At 48.2% G+C, this 14,345-nt stretch overlaps 1 protein-coding gene across 17 annotated transcripts in view; it reads right to left on the bottom strand.

Moving 5' to 3' along the window:
* LOC146193354 (uncharacterized) overlaps positions 1-14,345 on the bottom strand; it is a 644,795-nt gene that overhangs the window by 224,445 nt on the left and 406,005 nt on the right. For all 17 annotated transcript variants that reach the window (XM_084602711.1, XM_084602708.1, XM_084602710.1 and 14 more), the window contains one exon: positions 4,831-4,878. In XM_084602711.1, coding sequence (XP_084458837.1) covers positions 4,831-4,878 — 48 coding nt within the window. The remainder of the gene's footprint in view (positions 1-4,830; positions 4,879-14,345) is intronic.

The raw sequence follows: 14,345 nt of genomic DNA, 5'->3' as shown, positions 1-14,345 counted from the left end.
GCCAGCGTTTTACGCGAAAAAACAACAACAACAACAACAACAACAACAACAACAACAAAAAAAAAAAAACCCGACTCATTCGACGTGTCGCCTCAAGAAGAGCTCTTCGTATTATATATACGCCGACTACGTTTGTAACGTCTGTACCTTCACGGAGCTGTATCACCAGTGCAGAAATGTCGTTCCTTTTCGACAAGCACAGTTGATATGTAGTCTCCCATCATTTGGTTTATTGCGCGGAGCGTCTGGCTACAGCAGACCATTACGTGAGGCGTGGCTGAAGGCCTTGGCTGCAGATGTGAATTACACTCCTGCGCATTCAATTGCACTATCTGCTGTTTATTTCAATTGCCCAGTTACCCTCTTCACTTGTATGTCACAACACACAACGACAGCCCGGATCGCAAGCTCTTGAGCTGCGCCGGGTTCAGTGGATCACATGTGTGCCTCGGAAGGTGCCTCGCAAGGAAAAGAGGGGCGAGTTCCACCCTAATTCGTTTCTCAAGCAGTAACTGCGTTAATGACAAAATATGTGACGTAAAAATATAGCTTGACCAGCCTTGTAACGGGAGGCATTTGGAGTCGAGCCGGCATACGATACACGCGTACCTAACAAATGGATGGGCTCGAGCAACGCGATCGCTCCGCAGGAGATTAGGAGAATCGACAAAAGGCGGAGCACAGCACGAAACCCGATTCGCCGACAGGAGATTCCATATGCGCTTCCTGAAGCGGAAGCCATCGACGTCAACGGGCTTTGCCTACCTGTAATTCGTGGAGCGCGCCTCCGAACGTCGATTGCAGGATGCAACATGCGACACATTGCTTTTTGACCGGTAGCGCGGGGCGGAATCGCAGTTTAATATTTCACCCAATTTATAATTCATCGTCCTCATCACTGCCGGAGGTCAGGACGCGTGCAAACGGTTGCCCAATCCTCGACAGCCAAAATACCTTCTTGTATTGCTCGTCCGTTCCTTTGAGGAAACTGAAGCATTTAATGAATTTCCGGCCTGCGAAATATACAGGAAAAAAGCTTTCCAGTGGATGTAAACCTGAGCAGTGGGTGGCTGGTTGCCCTTATATTCTGAGTAACCGGCGATTATCAAATGTCACATCTCAAAGAGATGAATCAGTGAAAGGTCTCGAACAACTGCGTTTCATACGCGCAAGCGCTGCTGTTCGAGGCATCCAGTGAGCATGAAGAGGTATACCAGAGAGTACCTCTTAATGGGTACCGGAAGCAAAAAACACAGCTATATGATGGATTACTCGAATGGCGCTATAATCAAATATAATTTTTACGCTCCCCCTACATACATGTAATGCGTTCAGCAGCCATCAAATTTCGAGTGAACTGGAAGCCGCTAATACGAGGAAAAGCAAGATGTTGAATGATACGAATTTTTTCGCAGAGAATTTTTCTCAGTGTAAAAAAAAAAAAAAAAGCAATGCTCGAAACCCGGCTCGAGCGTCTGCCAAAGCGATTTAAAAGAAAATAATAACAATAATAATAATCAGAAATACTTAAGCTCTGAAGCCAAAAAAAAGAAGTTAAGCAGCGTACGGCCCTAACAAAGGAAAAAAGAAAAAAGAAAGCGAAAAAGGAGGATTTCCCCCGCAAAGCTAGGAATACAGCGCATTAAAAACGCGCGCATCAAAGAACACGTGGCGCGCCATTGCACGGCTGTATTCTGTGCAACCATTTCATACTGTGGTTCGCGCATGGGGGCTAGCACACCGTTGGGGAAACAAAAGTGCTGGATTTACAAAGTGCATTACGAAACCGGAGAAGTTTCGGCAGCGTCTCACCCGATCCTGCAAATTAGCCGCTTCGAGCCTTAACGAAAAACGGCATGAAAATTCTTGCGTGATATTTAAGAAGGCAAAAGATAAAAGTGTATACACCCGTGCCATACCTCAATATGCTCCCCGGGTGTTTCTGTTTGCTTCTTTCTCTCTCTCTCTCTCTTTTTACCGCAACGCACGGCCGCGAAAAGTCGCAAAATCTGCATTGCTGCTTTGTGCAGTGGTGGAAAGATGGAGATTGTGTCATCTTTATCTGCGGCTATACCACTTTGCGGACGTCGCTTTAATATAACGTCGCGCCGCGCGCACCAGACGGTGGCGTTCCCAGATGTTTTTCAACACTTCGCCTTCTTTGGATCCTTCTTCGCAGGAGAAAGGAGGGAGCGGTTAATTCCTCTTCTTAGTGTCTTTATCGCCTTCGTCGCTTTCACGTTGCATTTACCTTTCCATCGTAATCTGTACGGTTGCACCCAAACCTGAAATACGCAAACTGATGGACGTGCGTAAAATGAGCGCGTGAAGTTGATAAATGAGCGCACGCACGCGCACGCACGCGCACGCACGCACACACACACACACACACACACACACACACACACACACACACACACACACACACACACACACACACACACACACACACACACACACACACACACACACACACACACACACACACACACACACACACACACACACACACACACACACGCGCGCGCGCGCGCGCGCGCGCGGTCACTTGAACGTTTCCTACACGTACGTTCACAACGCTTTTTAAAAGCTCAGGTAACGTTAATTAGATTGCGTCAAATGCGTGCGCGCCGCGATGACCGAACCGGAACAGTCGGCTACGTTAACAGCACGGTGAGTGTTCAAGCTTATCTTTCTTGGATATTTTTCAATTTGCAAGGGAAGTGTGGGATATTTATATAAGATACCGTCACTCTCACATTGACAGGAACGATCCCAATTCTGAACTTCCTATGAGTGGCAAAATTTCCCCTTAAAGTGTTTCTTCTGTGCTCGCAAAGGGTACTTAAATTGTCAAGGAAAACCAATGTTTGAAAAAAAAAAAAAAGTGAGGTAACTGTCGAAAATTGTAAGAAATTTTTGCAAGCGTATATACTGAAAGAAACTAACTTTCCATTGCGTAGGAACATTTTGCTTCTAATGTCTGTATATTACCAATTAAGACTAACATATAAAACAAATGGATGCGTTTATTTAAAAAAAAAAAACAGGCAGCATGGCAGGAGAATGTCACGTAAAAGGTTTGCGCTGTCGAATCGTACGGCAACTGCTATACAAAAGCTAGATGCCGGCGCGTTTCCCGCTAAAAGAAAATCTACTTAACTGAACGTAGCTACAAAGGTATCTCACTTTCTTCCAATGTCCACATTCGTACCCGCTGCAAAGAGTGTAAACCTGAGAGCCAATGTATGGTCGTTTTTTGCATGAAAATCCACGTTTCATCCCGCGAAATCCGGTGCGAAACATTTCAGGTGGTCACTCATAACAGTTAGTCGGAGATTTTATTATTTCAAGTTGCGAAACTCCCCATGTATCAAAATACCGCGGTTTTCATTGGTCGAAATTTGGGTGTCTATGGATAGTTACGGCGCCTGCAGTCATTACAGGAAACTGTATATCCAAGTTGCAAACTTACAGACTTTTTTTCTTAATAGATGCACGATGCCTGGCAAATGAAATCAGTTCAAGAGATGCAGCAGCAAAAGTTATCCCCCTCAGCAGCCGTGGAGACAATTAAGAGAGAAATGTAAGCAGCGGCTTTCAGATGGAGATGGCTGCAATAGCAGAGAGCTTTTACTGGTCGCTTCTGGATGGAGCCGAAATCCATAAGCACCCTAGAAATGCCTAAGACATCATTTTTTGAAGCGCAGTTTCCCAACTCATATCCTGAAAAAGCTCTGGCAGTTCCCGTGCAACGAGTGATGGGAGAAGAGGCGGACTATAGCTAATGGTGTGTGCAGCAGGTCCCGGGTTCGAATTCATGATCCGGCGCGGTATCCACCGGCTTTCCGATGGTATTGTCCCTTATAACAGGCCTTATGCTCGGTTTCAGACAGAGGTGCAGTGCAGAGAAAACTGGCACACCTGGGCACACCTTGAGGAGGCAAAGACACGTTAGTCATAACGCGTCCTTTTCTCAAGCTGCTCGCGCGGCACTACAACATCGTGCGTAATTTCTTATTCTTAGTTGTATTTCAATCTCGAATAAAGAAACTGGCTTAGAGAGGCGCCTCTTTAAATAAAGATTCAGTACGTATGTACACTGTTGCATGGCATTGTAAAAGGTATACACTTGCGGAACAACGCACCAGTGCGTCTCTGAAAGTCCTTCGCGATCAGTTCCTTAGTGCGTTCAGTGCCCACCTCTCGCAGTCACGTGACCAGGACACTGCAGCTCGATTAAACAAACCTAATCACACCAGCCTGAGTTGCGCAACATGGCAAAACGCACTGAGCACGTGTCAATATCGTCCGTTTCTCCTCAGCATATCCGAAGTCAATGGTACCACGAATGACATTCACGATTCATAAAGACGTGACATTCAGGAAAACTGCAAATATCCGCCCAAGGGGTATTGCTTAACACGCGTGTAGCGCCTGTGAAAGCGAGACCATTCCAAACTTCGCCTCGAGTCTGCAACGAAAGGACGACGAGTGTGGCAGCATCAAAAAACAACAAAACGCGATACTTGGAACTCGTGAAAGGGATTACCAAGCGTAAAAGGACGCTCGAAAATATCCGCGGCTCTCTAGTATATATATAACAAAGAACGAACCGCGATTAAGATTGATGCAAACGCGATTCTTTGGAAAGCAGAGAGAATAAAGGCCACATGCCAAGCCAAATAAAATCAGGCTTTACCGACTGCGTTTTCGAAACAAATTACCGTGTGCTTCCACACACCAGAAACGCAGACAAACGCCCGCCGTTCACAAATCAATACACAACAGTGAAATGCCCAAGAAGAACCGCATGGGGCCTCGACTCACCTGTACTCCGACAGGGCCCTGTCGGAAAGGCCTGCCCCGACAGCCTCCCTGCGGCGCCGCAGAGGGAACATGAAAGAAAGGAAGAAAAAGTAAGAGAACATGGTTAAGATTTTGTTCACGACCAAACGTCGCGCGCCACACACGCAAAAAAAAAAAAAAAGAGCATCAAGACAAGCACTAATGTCAGATATTTTCGTCATAACATATATCTTTGACAACATGATCCACAGTAGACGAACCTTTCTTGAGTTTTTTATGAAAGAACTCTCTTCGAAAGGAAAATGGTAAGCAACGTATTCGAGGATAAACGTTTGCCTTGAAAAGTTTCGGCACTGATAGAATGCCTGAGGAGCTCTTGTGATGAAACGTTTCCAGCCAAGCGTAAAGTTTCCGACGCCGTTTTCGTAATACCTTATAACCAGTGACTCTTCGCTTCCGCAGCCTAGATGGTCAGAACATCAAGCTAACAATTACTGTTACGGATAACTACTCTCAAATGCGTGATGCCGCGAAGTCGGCTGTTGCCACCGATAAGTAAATAAAGAACAAAAGAAAAAATAATGACGTTCTTCTCACCGCCGTAACAGGTGCAAACGACCTTAAGCGAAGTGCTTCACGCACTCAAGCACTGATATTATGGTTCAAGAAAGCATATAGTTCACCGAACATGCATTTCCTCGAGCTCAGGGCAACCTTTTCTACGTTGGAGGTTTCCATACCGATTCTTGCTCTATAATACGCAACCTAGTGAGCGAAAAACGTAACTCTGACATCCGCGAGGGGCAGGAGGCGTCCTGCGCGTCACGGATGAACATTCCTTCATCCGCTCACTAGGCTGCGTATAACGGCGCAGCGGTCGGTATTCGGAACGTCCTAAACAAAGAAACACAGTGCATTTCTATAACCTTCGGACGTCTGGCAAAACTACTCGTAACACGCATCTGCATGACTGGGCCGCGCCGGGTGCACCTGAACGATGGAAGTCGGCCGTGTGACCGCCGTTGTGCACTGTGCAGTTAGTTCAGTCTGGCTTCATGTCGCAAACCGCGCAATGGTTTCGGAGGTGGATTTCAAGACCGCATTGGAACACGCACAGCGCCATGTCTGCGGCATATGTATACTCTAATCGATTGATATGTATTTCGTAAATTCGGTCAAATTCGCAATATCAGAGCGCTTCGCCAGTGTTATATTTCGCGAAGCCCTTCAGCTTCCTCTGTACGAAACCTGACTGATATTCGAAGATAATATTTTACGTGACCTTTGTGGTCTACAAAAAGAAAAAAAAAAACTGCATTCGCAAAATACCCACTGTTTTCTATTTCAGAAGGGGCAAGTAATTTCGGTTAGTGGGGGTGGAGATATCAATGCTAGGCAATGAAAGCTAAGCATGAACACAGCTATGAGTATGAATACGCTGGAGGAGGGGGAGGGGGGAGTTGCTCGGGCACTCTCTCATGAATACGTGCCTGGCACTCCAAAAGAACAAACAAACAAACAAATAAGCAAACAAACAAACTGTGTGCTGTGGAGTTATATCAATTCACCCCCTTACTGCTCAAAAAAGAAACCCTGAAACGTGTATCTTCAACGTGAAAGTTATTTCGTTTTTAGAAAACGCTACAAGAGAGCTGGTAAAACAATAACAAAACGAAAAATGCAGTGCCAACAGACTCTCCATGCCGGCTAAAATAGTTTTCGGTTGAATGGCCACAAAAGTTTACACACTGCTTTCGCATGTCTTTGTTCGGAGAATGTAAATTCCACTTTTCAGCGCACCGTGCATACAGGCGACGCGTGCGACGTCCAAGTGAATGCAGCAGGGCGAAAGGAAAAGGGAAAGAAAGATACTGTAATGCCGCGCGTGAGTGTCGCACCGCGCGCACTTTTTACGCTTATTACCAGCAGTTCAGCGACAAGAAAGAAAGAACGAACAAGGAAGCAACTGAAAGAAAAACTAGAGCAGCACTGCAGACCATCGCTATTGCCAAAAAATTGCCCCGTTATAAAAGGGAGCCCTAATGGATGTCGGGCTTCGAAAGCGATTTGGAAGCCAAACCCGAGCTTCGCTGCGGTGTCGAGGCTCTCTTGCTGTTTCGATTTAAACCGAGCAGAAATTTCGTGACCTGATTTATAATCTGCGCTGGAAAAATATTTATTCGTGTGTTTGTTGCTAAGGTGATCGGGACCGAATCGCTTCTCTGGAAGGGAGGAAGAATTGCAGTGAGAGGAGAAGGTTCGTGATGCGGGGTGCCTATACTCTTTGCTCGGTGCCCCTGTCCAGTGCCTCAGCCCCGACAGTCCACGGTCAGAACCCGAAACCGAAGCGAAACCGCGTTGCTACGCTACAGCCAAACTCGCCGCGGTTACATCACCACTCCAGGTCCAGGCATCAAGAAAAAAAAAACAAAAAACGGGCGAGTGTCGTGACAATTTTTCTCCAGAACCGAACATATTGTGAAATACCAGGACAATTATGCCATCATAACCTGGCGAAGCTCTTAGCAGCGCGCTCACCGCTATTTATGAGGCATACCGTAATTTCTGAACAATCAATTTCGTGGCCGCACCTGTAGTGATGTTGCTGCTGTGGCTGTAGGAAGAAGGAAAAGAAAATGCACGGGCCTGCTACTGGCTCTGTAGCTGAGCCATCTCCACTGTCTCGTGCGGACAGAAGAGAAAATAGAGAATACAGGAAAAAGGAGAGGGAGAGAAAGCCGCGCGCCGCAACAACAGCCGTCGTCCACCACCGAAGCAGTGGCGGGTGCAATGACGGCCTACAACAGATAAAATTCGGTGGCTGGTTAGCCCCTGCCGCAAGCGGCGTTGACCTACCGTCCTAGCCCCGTAGGGCCAGGAACTGCCATCCTTCACCACCTCCCCGCACCTAATAATAATATAATAATAATAATAATAATAATAATATTTGGTTCATAGGAAGGGAAAGGCGCAGTATCTGTCACACTTGCTATGTGGGCACCTGAGCCGCGCCGTAAGGGAAGGGATGAAGGTGGGAGTGAAAGTGGAAAGAGAGAAAGGGGAGCCGTAGTGGAGGGCTACGGAGTAATTTCGACCACATGGGGATCTTTAACGTGCGCTGACATCGCACAGCACACGGACGCCACTTCGTTTCGCCTCCATCGAAACGCAGCCGCCGAGGTCGGGTTCGAACCCGGGAACTCCGGACAGTAGTCGGGCGTCTTACCACTGTACCACCCCGGCGGGGCACCCCCGCACCTGCAGTGGTGAAAATGGAGCTGAACATGATGTTAGCTTCAATCGTGACCCGGCTGGGACTATCCGGTGCGCGCCAAAAGAACGTTGAGCCTTTTCAAGAAGGATATTCGCGATTGGGAAGAACACCCGTAGGCAGTTGCATTGCAAACAAGAGTAGGAAACGACGAATCGCGGCCTGCAAACAATGTGTTTAGCTATGCACGAAGAAAAGGACAGTTTTTTACGAGGCATGTGGTAACGTACCCCCCGCTGGCAAAGCGAAAGCATGTGAATTACCGCAACAACCTTGATTATTGTGACGTGCAGTATCATGAGCTCCCTTGTTAAAGCAGTGTGGATAGAGTGTTAGCATGTTAGTGCATGCATGCATGCGTGCTCTTGCGCGTGCGCGTGTGTATGTGCGTGTGCGTGTGCGTGTGCGTGTGTGTGTGTGTGTGTGTGTGCCTGCCTGTGCATGCGTGTGTGTGCGTGCCTGTGCATGCGTGTGTGTGTGTGCCTGTGCATGTGTGTGTGTGTTTGGTCTGGTTTGGTTTAAGGGGTTTAACGTCCCAAAGCGACTTAGGCTATGAGAGACGCCGTAGTGGAGGGCTCCGGAAATTTCGACCACCTGGGGATCTTTAACGTGCACTGACATCGCACAGCACACGGGCGCTTTGCCTTTCGCCTCTATAGAGAAGCGGCAGCAGAGGCCGGGATTCGATCCCGCATATACTTGTGAAAAACCCTCGAGCGTCCTAACCGCTCGATCCCCACCGCGGCACGGTGTACGCAAACGCTTTTTGTTTAGCGTTCAGGGTGCTGTCCTACCATTTTGCCTCCCTGCATGTACTAGTCAAATTGGAGGTTAACATAAGGAATCGGAACGGATGACTTACGCGCCTATGATTGCACGCCGTTAATTTTAATGTAGCCATCCATAGAAAAATAGACAAATGCAGTACTTTGTGTCCACTCAAACGCAAGCTAACTGAAATGAAAAGCTGGTGTTGAAAGAGCTATCCCGTCTACCCTTAGGAGGAGGCTAAGCCACCCTAATATCGTTCCCGTTCCGCAGCGAGAAACTTTGACGCACTTAATAACACAAATTCAACGAACGACGGTAGACGGTATATAAGATGCGAAATGAAAATTATACTGCCTAGCGTACCGCGAAAACGGTGCACAGACACCTATAGAAAACCCGGGACATCGCTCCTGCTCGCACGCGCGCATGCTCCGCTTAACGCGAGACGTGTGCTGCGATATATCACAAAAGGTACGTTTGATGACAGCAGCTGTAGGAGCTCAGCACCCCCTTTTATCGTGATACAGCGTTGAAGGACCTGTTCTGCACAAAAAGACTGGCATTGTCGCATTGTGAGAGAAGTCACGTGCATTCCTTCGGCAGGTTGACAGGTGATATAGACGGTCACCGATTGGTTGACGGGTAGTGTGACGTCACGAGACTAGATGACGTATGAGTTGGCAGAAGTTAAATGAGGTGGAAATCGAACCTTGGACACTTGGCTCCTGAGTCGTACGCACGCTGAATGTATTGCCGCGAAACCTTCAAAACAGTGTTGTATTTTTAACAGCCGCCGGCATACAGGCTTATCACTCTGATTCTAGACCGCGTATCAGTTCCGTAATCTTTGTTTGTTAATGCTCGATGTCTCCAGTCACACCTTTATCAGTTTTGTTGTAGCGAAAGATGCACCGAGATCTGTCTCGAAGGTTCCGGCCACTCGGGTGTCTTTCCACAATGTTCCAACCCGTGCTGGTATAGCTGTTTGCGACGTTATCTAGATTGTTCTGTGCAGCCTTTAAATTGAGCGTTGACGAGTGTGACGGGCATTCTTTGTTCGACGATCGACGAGAACGTTTGTTTCTATCGCCGCCGCCGAATTGGGATGGATCTCCTCGGCCCCTTTCCATCTTCGTCTGTGGGTAACAAGTGGATCATCGTGGCCACTGACTACCTTACCCGTTACGCCGAAGCAAGAGCACTACCAAATGGTACCGCGGCAGAAGTCGCCAAATTTTTTGTCGAACAAATTCTCTTGCGACACGGCGCCCCAGAAGTGCTTATCACGGACAGGGGAACGGCGTTTACGGCAGAGTTGACGCAAGCCATCTTGGAATACAGTCACACAAGCCATCGACGAACAACTGCGTACCACCCCCAGACCAATGGCCTTACGGAGCGCCTGAACAAAACGATCGCGGACATGATCGCTATGTACGTCGACGCTCAACAAGACATGGGACGCCATCTTGCCGTACGTGATGTTTGCGTATAACACGGCAGTCCAGGAGACGACCAGAGCGACCCCGTTTAAGCTTGTGTACGGCAGGGAGCCCACGACGACGCTCGACGCAATGCTGCCGCACGTAACCAGCGAAGACAACCTTCACGTCACCGCCTACCTGCAGCGTGCAGAGGAAGCCCGACGACTCGCACGGCTGCGTATTAAAGACCAACAGCGCACCGACAGCCGACGATACAATTTAGGACGACGCCACGCAGAGTACAATCCAGGAGGGGTTTGGACACCAATTCGCCGTTGCGGATTAAGTGAAAAGTTGTTGCGTCGATACTTTGGGCCATACAAAATCCTTCGCCGCGTCGGACCACTGGACTATGAAGTCATTCCCGACGGAACGTCAGCATCACAACGGCGACGCGCACGCCCAGAAATTGTACATGTTGTACGACTGAAGCCATATTACGCGCGTTAAATAATCTGTGGTGTTTAAACTTTGCAGTGTTTATGTTTCAAGTTTCTTTGTTTTCGAACATCGAGGCGATGTTTTTTTAAGGGGGGAGTAATGCCGGGAAACCTTCAAAACAGTATTTGTTGTATTTTTAACAGCCGCCGGCATACAGGCTTATCACTCTGATTCTAGACCGCGTATCAGTTCCGTAATCTTTGTTTGTTAATGCTCGATGTCTCCAGTCACACCTTTATCAGTTTTGTTGTAGCGAAAGATGCACCGAGATCTGTCTCGAAGGTTCCGGCCACTCGGGTGTCTTTCCACAATGTTCCAACCCGGGCTGGTATAGCTGTTTGCGACGTTATCTAGATTGTTCTGTGCAGCCTTTAAATTGAGCGTTGACGAGTGTGACGGGCATTCTTTGTTCGACGATCGACGAGAACGTTTGCTGCTATCGCCGCCGCCGAGTTGCTTAGTTCTTTTGCGGGCGCAAGTCAGCCCAAATAAACAGTTTCTTTAGTGCAATCATCGACCCTTCAATTGTGTCGTCGACCTCGTCACCACTACGTGACAGTATATAGGCTATGTAGGCACATCCGCATACGGCTGGGTTATCAGCTGTGTTTGATATTTGTGTCTAGTGGTCTTTCATATAGCTTATAAATTTATGCTAACAACCAAAATTAAGGGATTAGGGATTAAGAGAGTAGGATTAGGGATTAAGTGCATCTACGCGAACGCGGACATCTGCACGAGGAGCCACAGACGAGATTCATTAACGTTGCGCCGTCATACATCGAAATGCGACGATAGGTGATGCGCTATTTTATAACGCGACAGCGAGCCTCGTTACTCCAGAAAGTCCGGTGTCGTCATTGTCGGCGTTGCAAGCGAAAAATCACGGGCATGGTGCTTGTAGGTGATAGCTGGCAAGGCCCTAATTCTTCGATGGTTTGCGCGACTTAATGAGACCACATGATGTAAGAAAGTTGTCAGGAGCTGCCAACTAGAGTTGCTCCTTTGAGGTGGGAAGGTATACAGAATAAGAATCTACTTTCCAGGGCTATTGGATGCTGCATCACGCCCGCTACACCTGTAGGCGACATAGGCACGCTCATATGACGTGGTTATAGTTGGCCGGTATCCTACGCTATATGACGATATACACTTAAAGGCGGAGCTTACGTTTTTCCCTTGCATAACTAGTTTGTTTTCCACTTCGATCCCGATGTGTCACTTCACATTCCTTTCATTGTCAGGCCACAAAGCAACAAGTGCGAATCAACAGCTGCGCACTTAATGCGTCTTGACACCACATTCACACGTTGCTTTTTTTTTTTTTATTCTATATATGGTTGTGGGAGGGGGGGCAGAAAGAGCGCGGAATGCGGACTGAGATGTGTAGAAGACTTCATCTTTGTCACGAGTCGATGTGCAAAAGCCGTACATTACCTAATTCTCGCCTGAAACAAACATGATTTTTTCCACATTGTCGCATTTTAAAATCTCCCTAATGATTAGCACATCAGCCAAGTGCACTGGCAAAGCTAATATTGTGCTCTGGGTGATTTTTGCTCTCTCAGGTTAAACACAGCTGACTCGTCTTCAGCTGTGTTTCCTTTCCAAACTGTCAAAAAAATATGTTTTCTTTATACTTCCCTTCATAACGCGGTAATTCTTTAAGTCTTCCAGCACACCCTGCAGACAGCTCTCAAGTCACACATTTAAACAGTTACGTTACAAAATGGAAGCCGTGGTGTTCCAGAGCTATTCTTACGCATAGCCCTTCTCAACCCGATGACATGAGTTCCGCTGTGTGGAATCCCACCTCATGACCCTGAACAATTTTGTCACTGAAAACCGTACGTCAAAGTTTCCATTCCGTTCCCTTTACACCTGTTCGTTTCCACAGGCTTCCACTGTGTGATGCTTTTCCACCCTGTCCACGGCCGCCAATTTCCTCCGGCCCACTGCCTAGCAACCGGGTGGGAGGACTGCCTCCTCCGGTAGATGCACATCATCTGCGCGTTCCTTTTGTCCGGAGTGCTTATACGAGCGGCGCAAGGTGAAGAGCGAGAAAAATGCGGTAATGTGACGCCGGCCGAACTATAAAGCGGCTCGCGGAGAGATGGCGAAATTAATGTCGGCGGGGGCTTCTTTGCATCCTGCGCCTGTGGTCCCTATCTGCGGCGAAGACGAGCCCCGGCGCGGGGAACTCAATTTCCGGAGCCGGAAGGAAGCGCCGGCGGGCTCCTTTTCTACCGCGCGGCCGCCTTAATGAAAGCCTCGCAACAAGGCACCGGGCAGGAGGCGCAGCCGTCGCTCACGCATACACTGACCCCGCCCGCGGCACTGCGGTGAGCAGGGACGGTGTAAAGCACACCTATGGATGCACCCAGCTTGCACGTAAGAAGCACGTCGACTTGGAAATGTAGGGTCTCCTCCCTTACGTTCTTGCCTCGCTCATTCAATAAAATCACTCTAGATCGCCGTTCTTATTACCAGCAAAGGAGCCCCACTATGGACCGAAAGAAAGCAGTGCCATCTGTCTGCCACTTCAGGTCCCACAACACAGCATGCGTACGATCGCACCTCGACAGAGTATATATCTGCATGCTCAGCATACCCACAGAACCAAGTACGTGTCACCGGAGTAGATCGGCTCACCTTTTCATTAGCTCACAAAGTCAATTTAATACGCGTAGGCTCACGATGAAGACATAAGCGGACGACGCATTCCGGCAGGTATAGGCACTGACGCCCGCACTGCACGCGGCCTCTGGTCGTCAACCTACGTTCAGATCAATCGATGTTATACCACTCAACCAGTAAAGGGCGTGAACAATCTGTGCGATGTCAGTGCACGTTAAAGAACCCCAGGTGGTCGAAATTTCCGGAGTCCTCCACTACGGCGTCTCTCATAGCCTGAGCTGCTTTGGGACGTTAAACACCACAAACCAAACCAAATAACTGCAGACGAAAAAGCTTTGGACGCACCCGTGCTCTCATTACGCCAGCAGGCTGTATGGGGCAAGAGAGACAGAAGAAAAGAGAAAGTCATGCAGCTTCAGTGCGATCTCTGCCCTGCAGTTATGAGGCTGCGAATATACCGATATTAAGTCTGCCAAATATGGAGCCGGGCAGGACACAAAGCAATTACCGACAAGCTGCTTCTGCGTCAACTACTGCGGCGCCATACAAGGCATCCAAAGAATGCCGAGGCTGAAAATTACAGTGACGCCAGCAGGCGACTCCACTTTTTACATTACTTTCTATTCTGGGGAGGGGGGAGTGACTTCTGCGAGACATATGATATACCTTTTATACCATGCATATGACATGAAAACATTGCAGACGCAGCGGTATCGCAGCAGTCCATTGGCTAGTTTACGACATGTAGAAAATGAGCGGGAGGGGGAGAGTAGGGACAGGAGTTAATGTGATCTAATATGGCCGCGCCAAATGGAGGAGTGCTCCAGCTGGCGGCATAATATAAGAAAAACACTACATACGGGCTCGATTTTGGATGGACCTCATTGTGAGCCGAACCGTCTCTGTTCTCGAAGGCACAAAGGAACTTTCAA

This window comes from Amblyomma maculatum, chromosome 4, assembly GCF_055883805.1.
Source record: "Amblyomma maculatum isolate TAMU_Amacu chromosome 4, ASM5588380v1, whole genome shotgun sequence".
NCBI lineage: Eukaryota > Metazoa > Arthropoda > Arachnida > Ixodida > Ixodidae > Amblyomma > Amblyomma maculatum.
The sequence above is the reverse complement of the archived record's forward strand: the minus strand, read 5'-3'. Positions and strand labels throughout refer to the sequence as shown.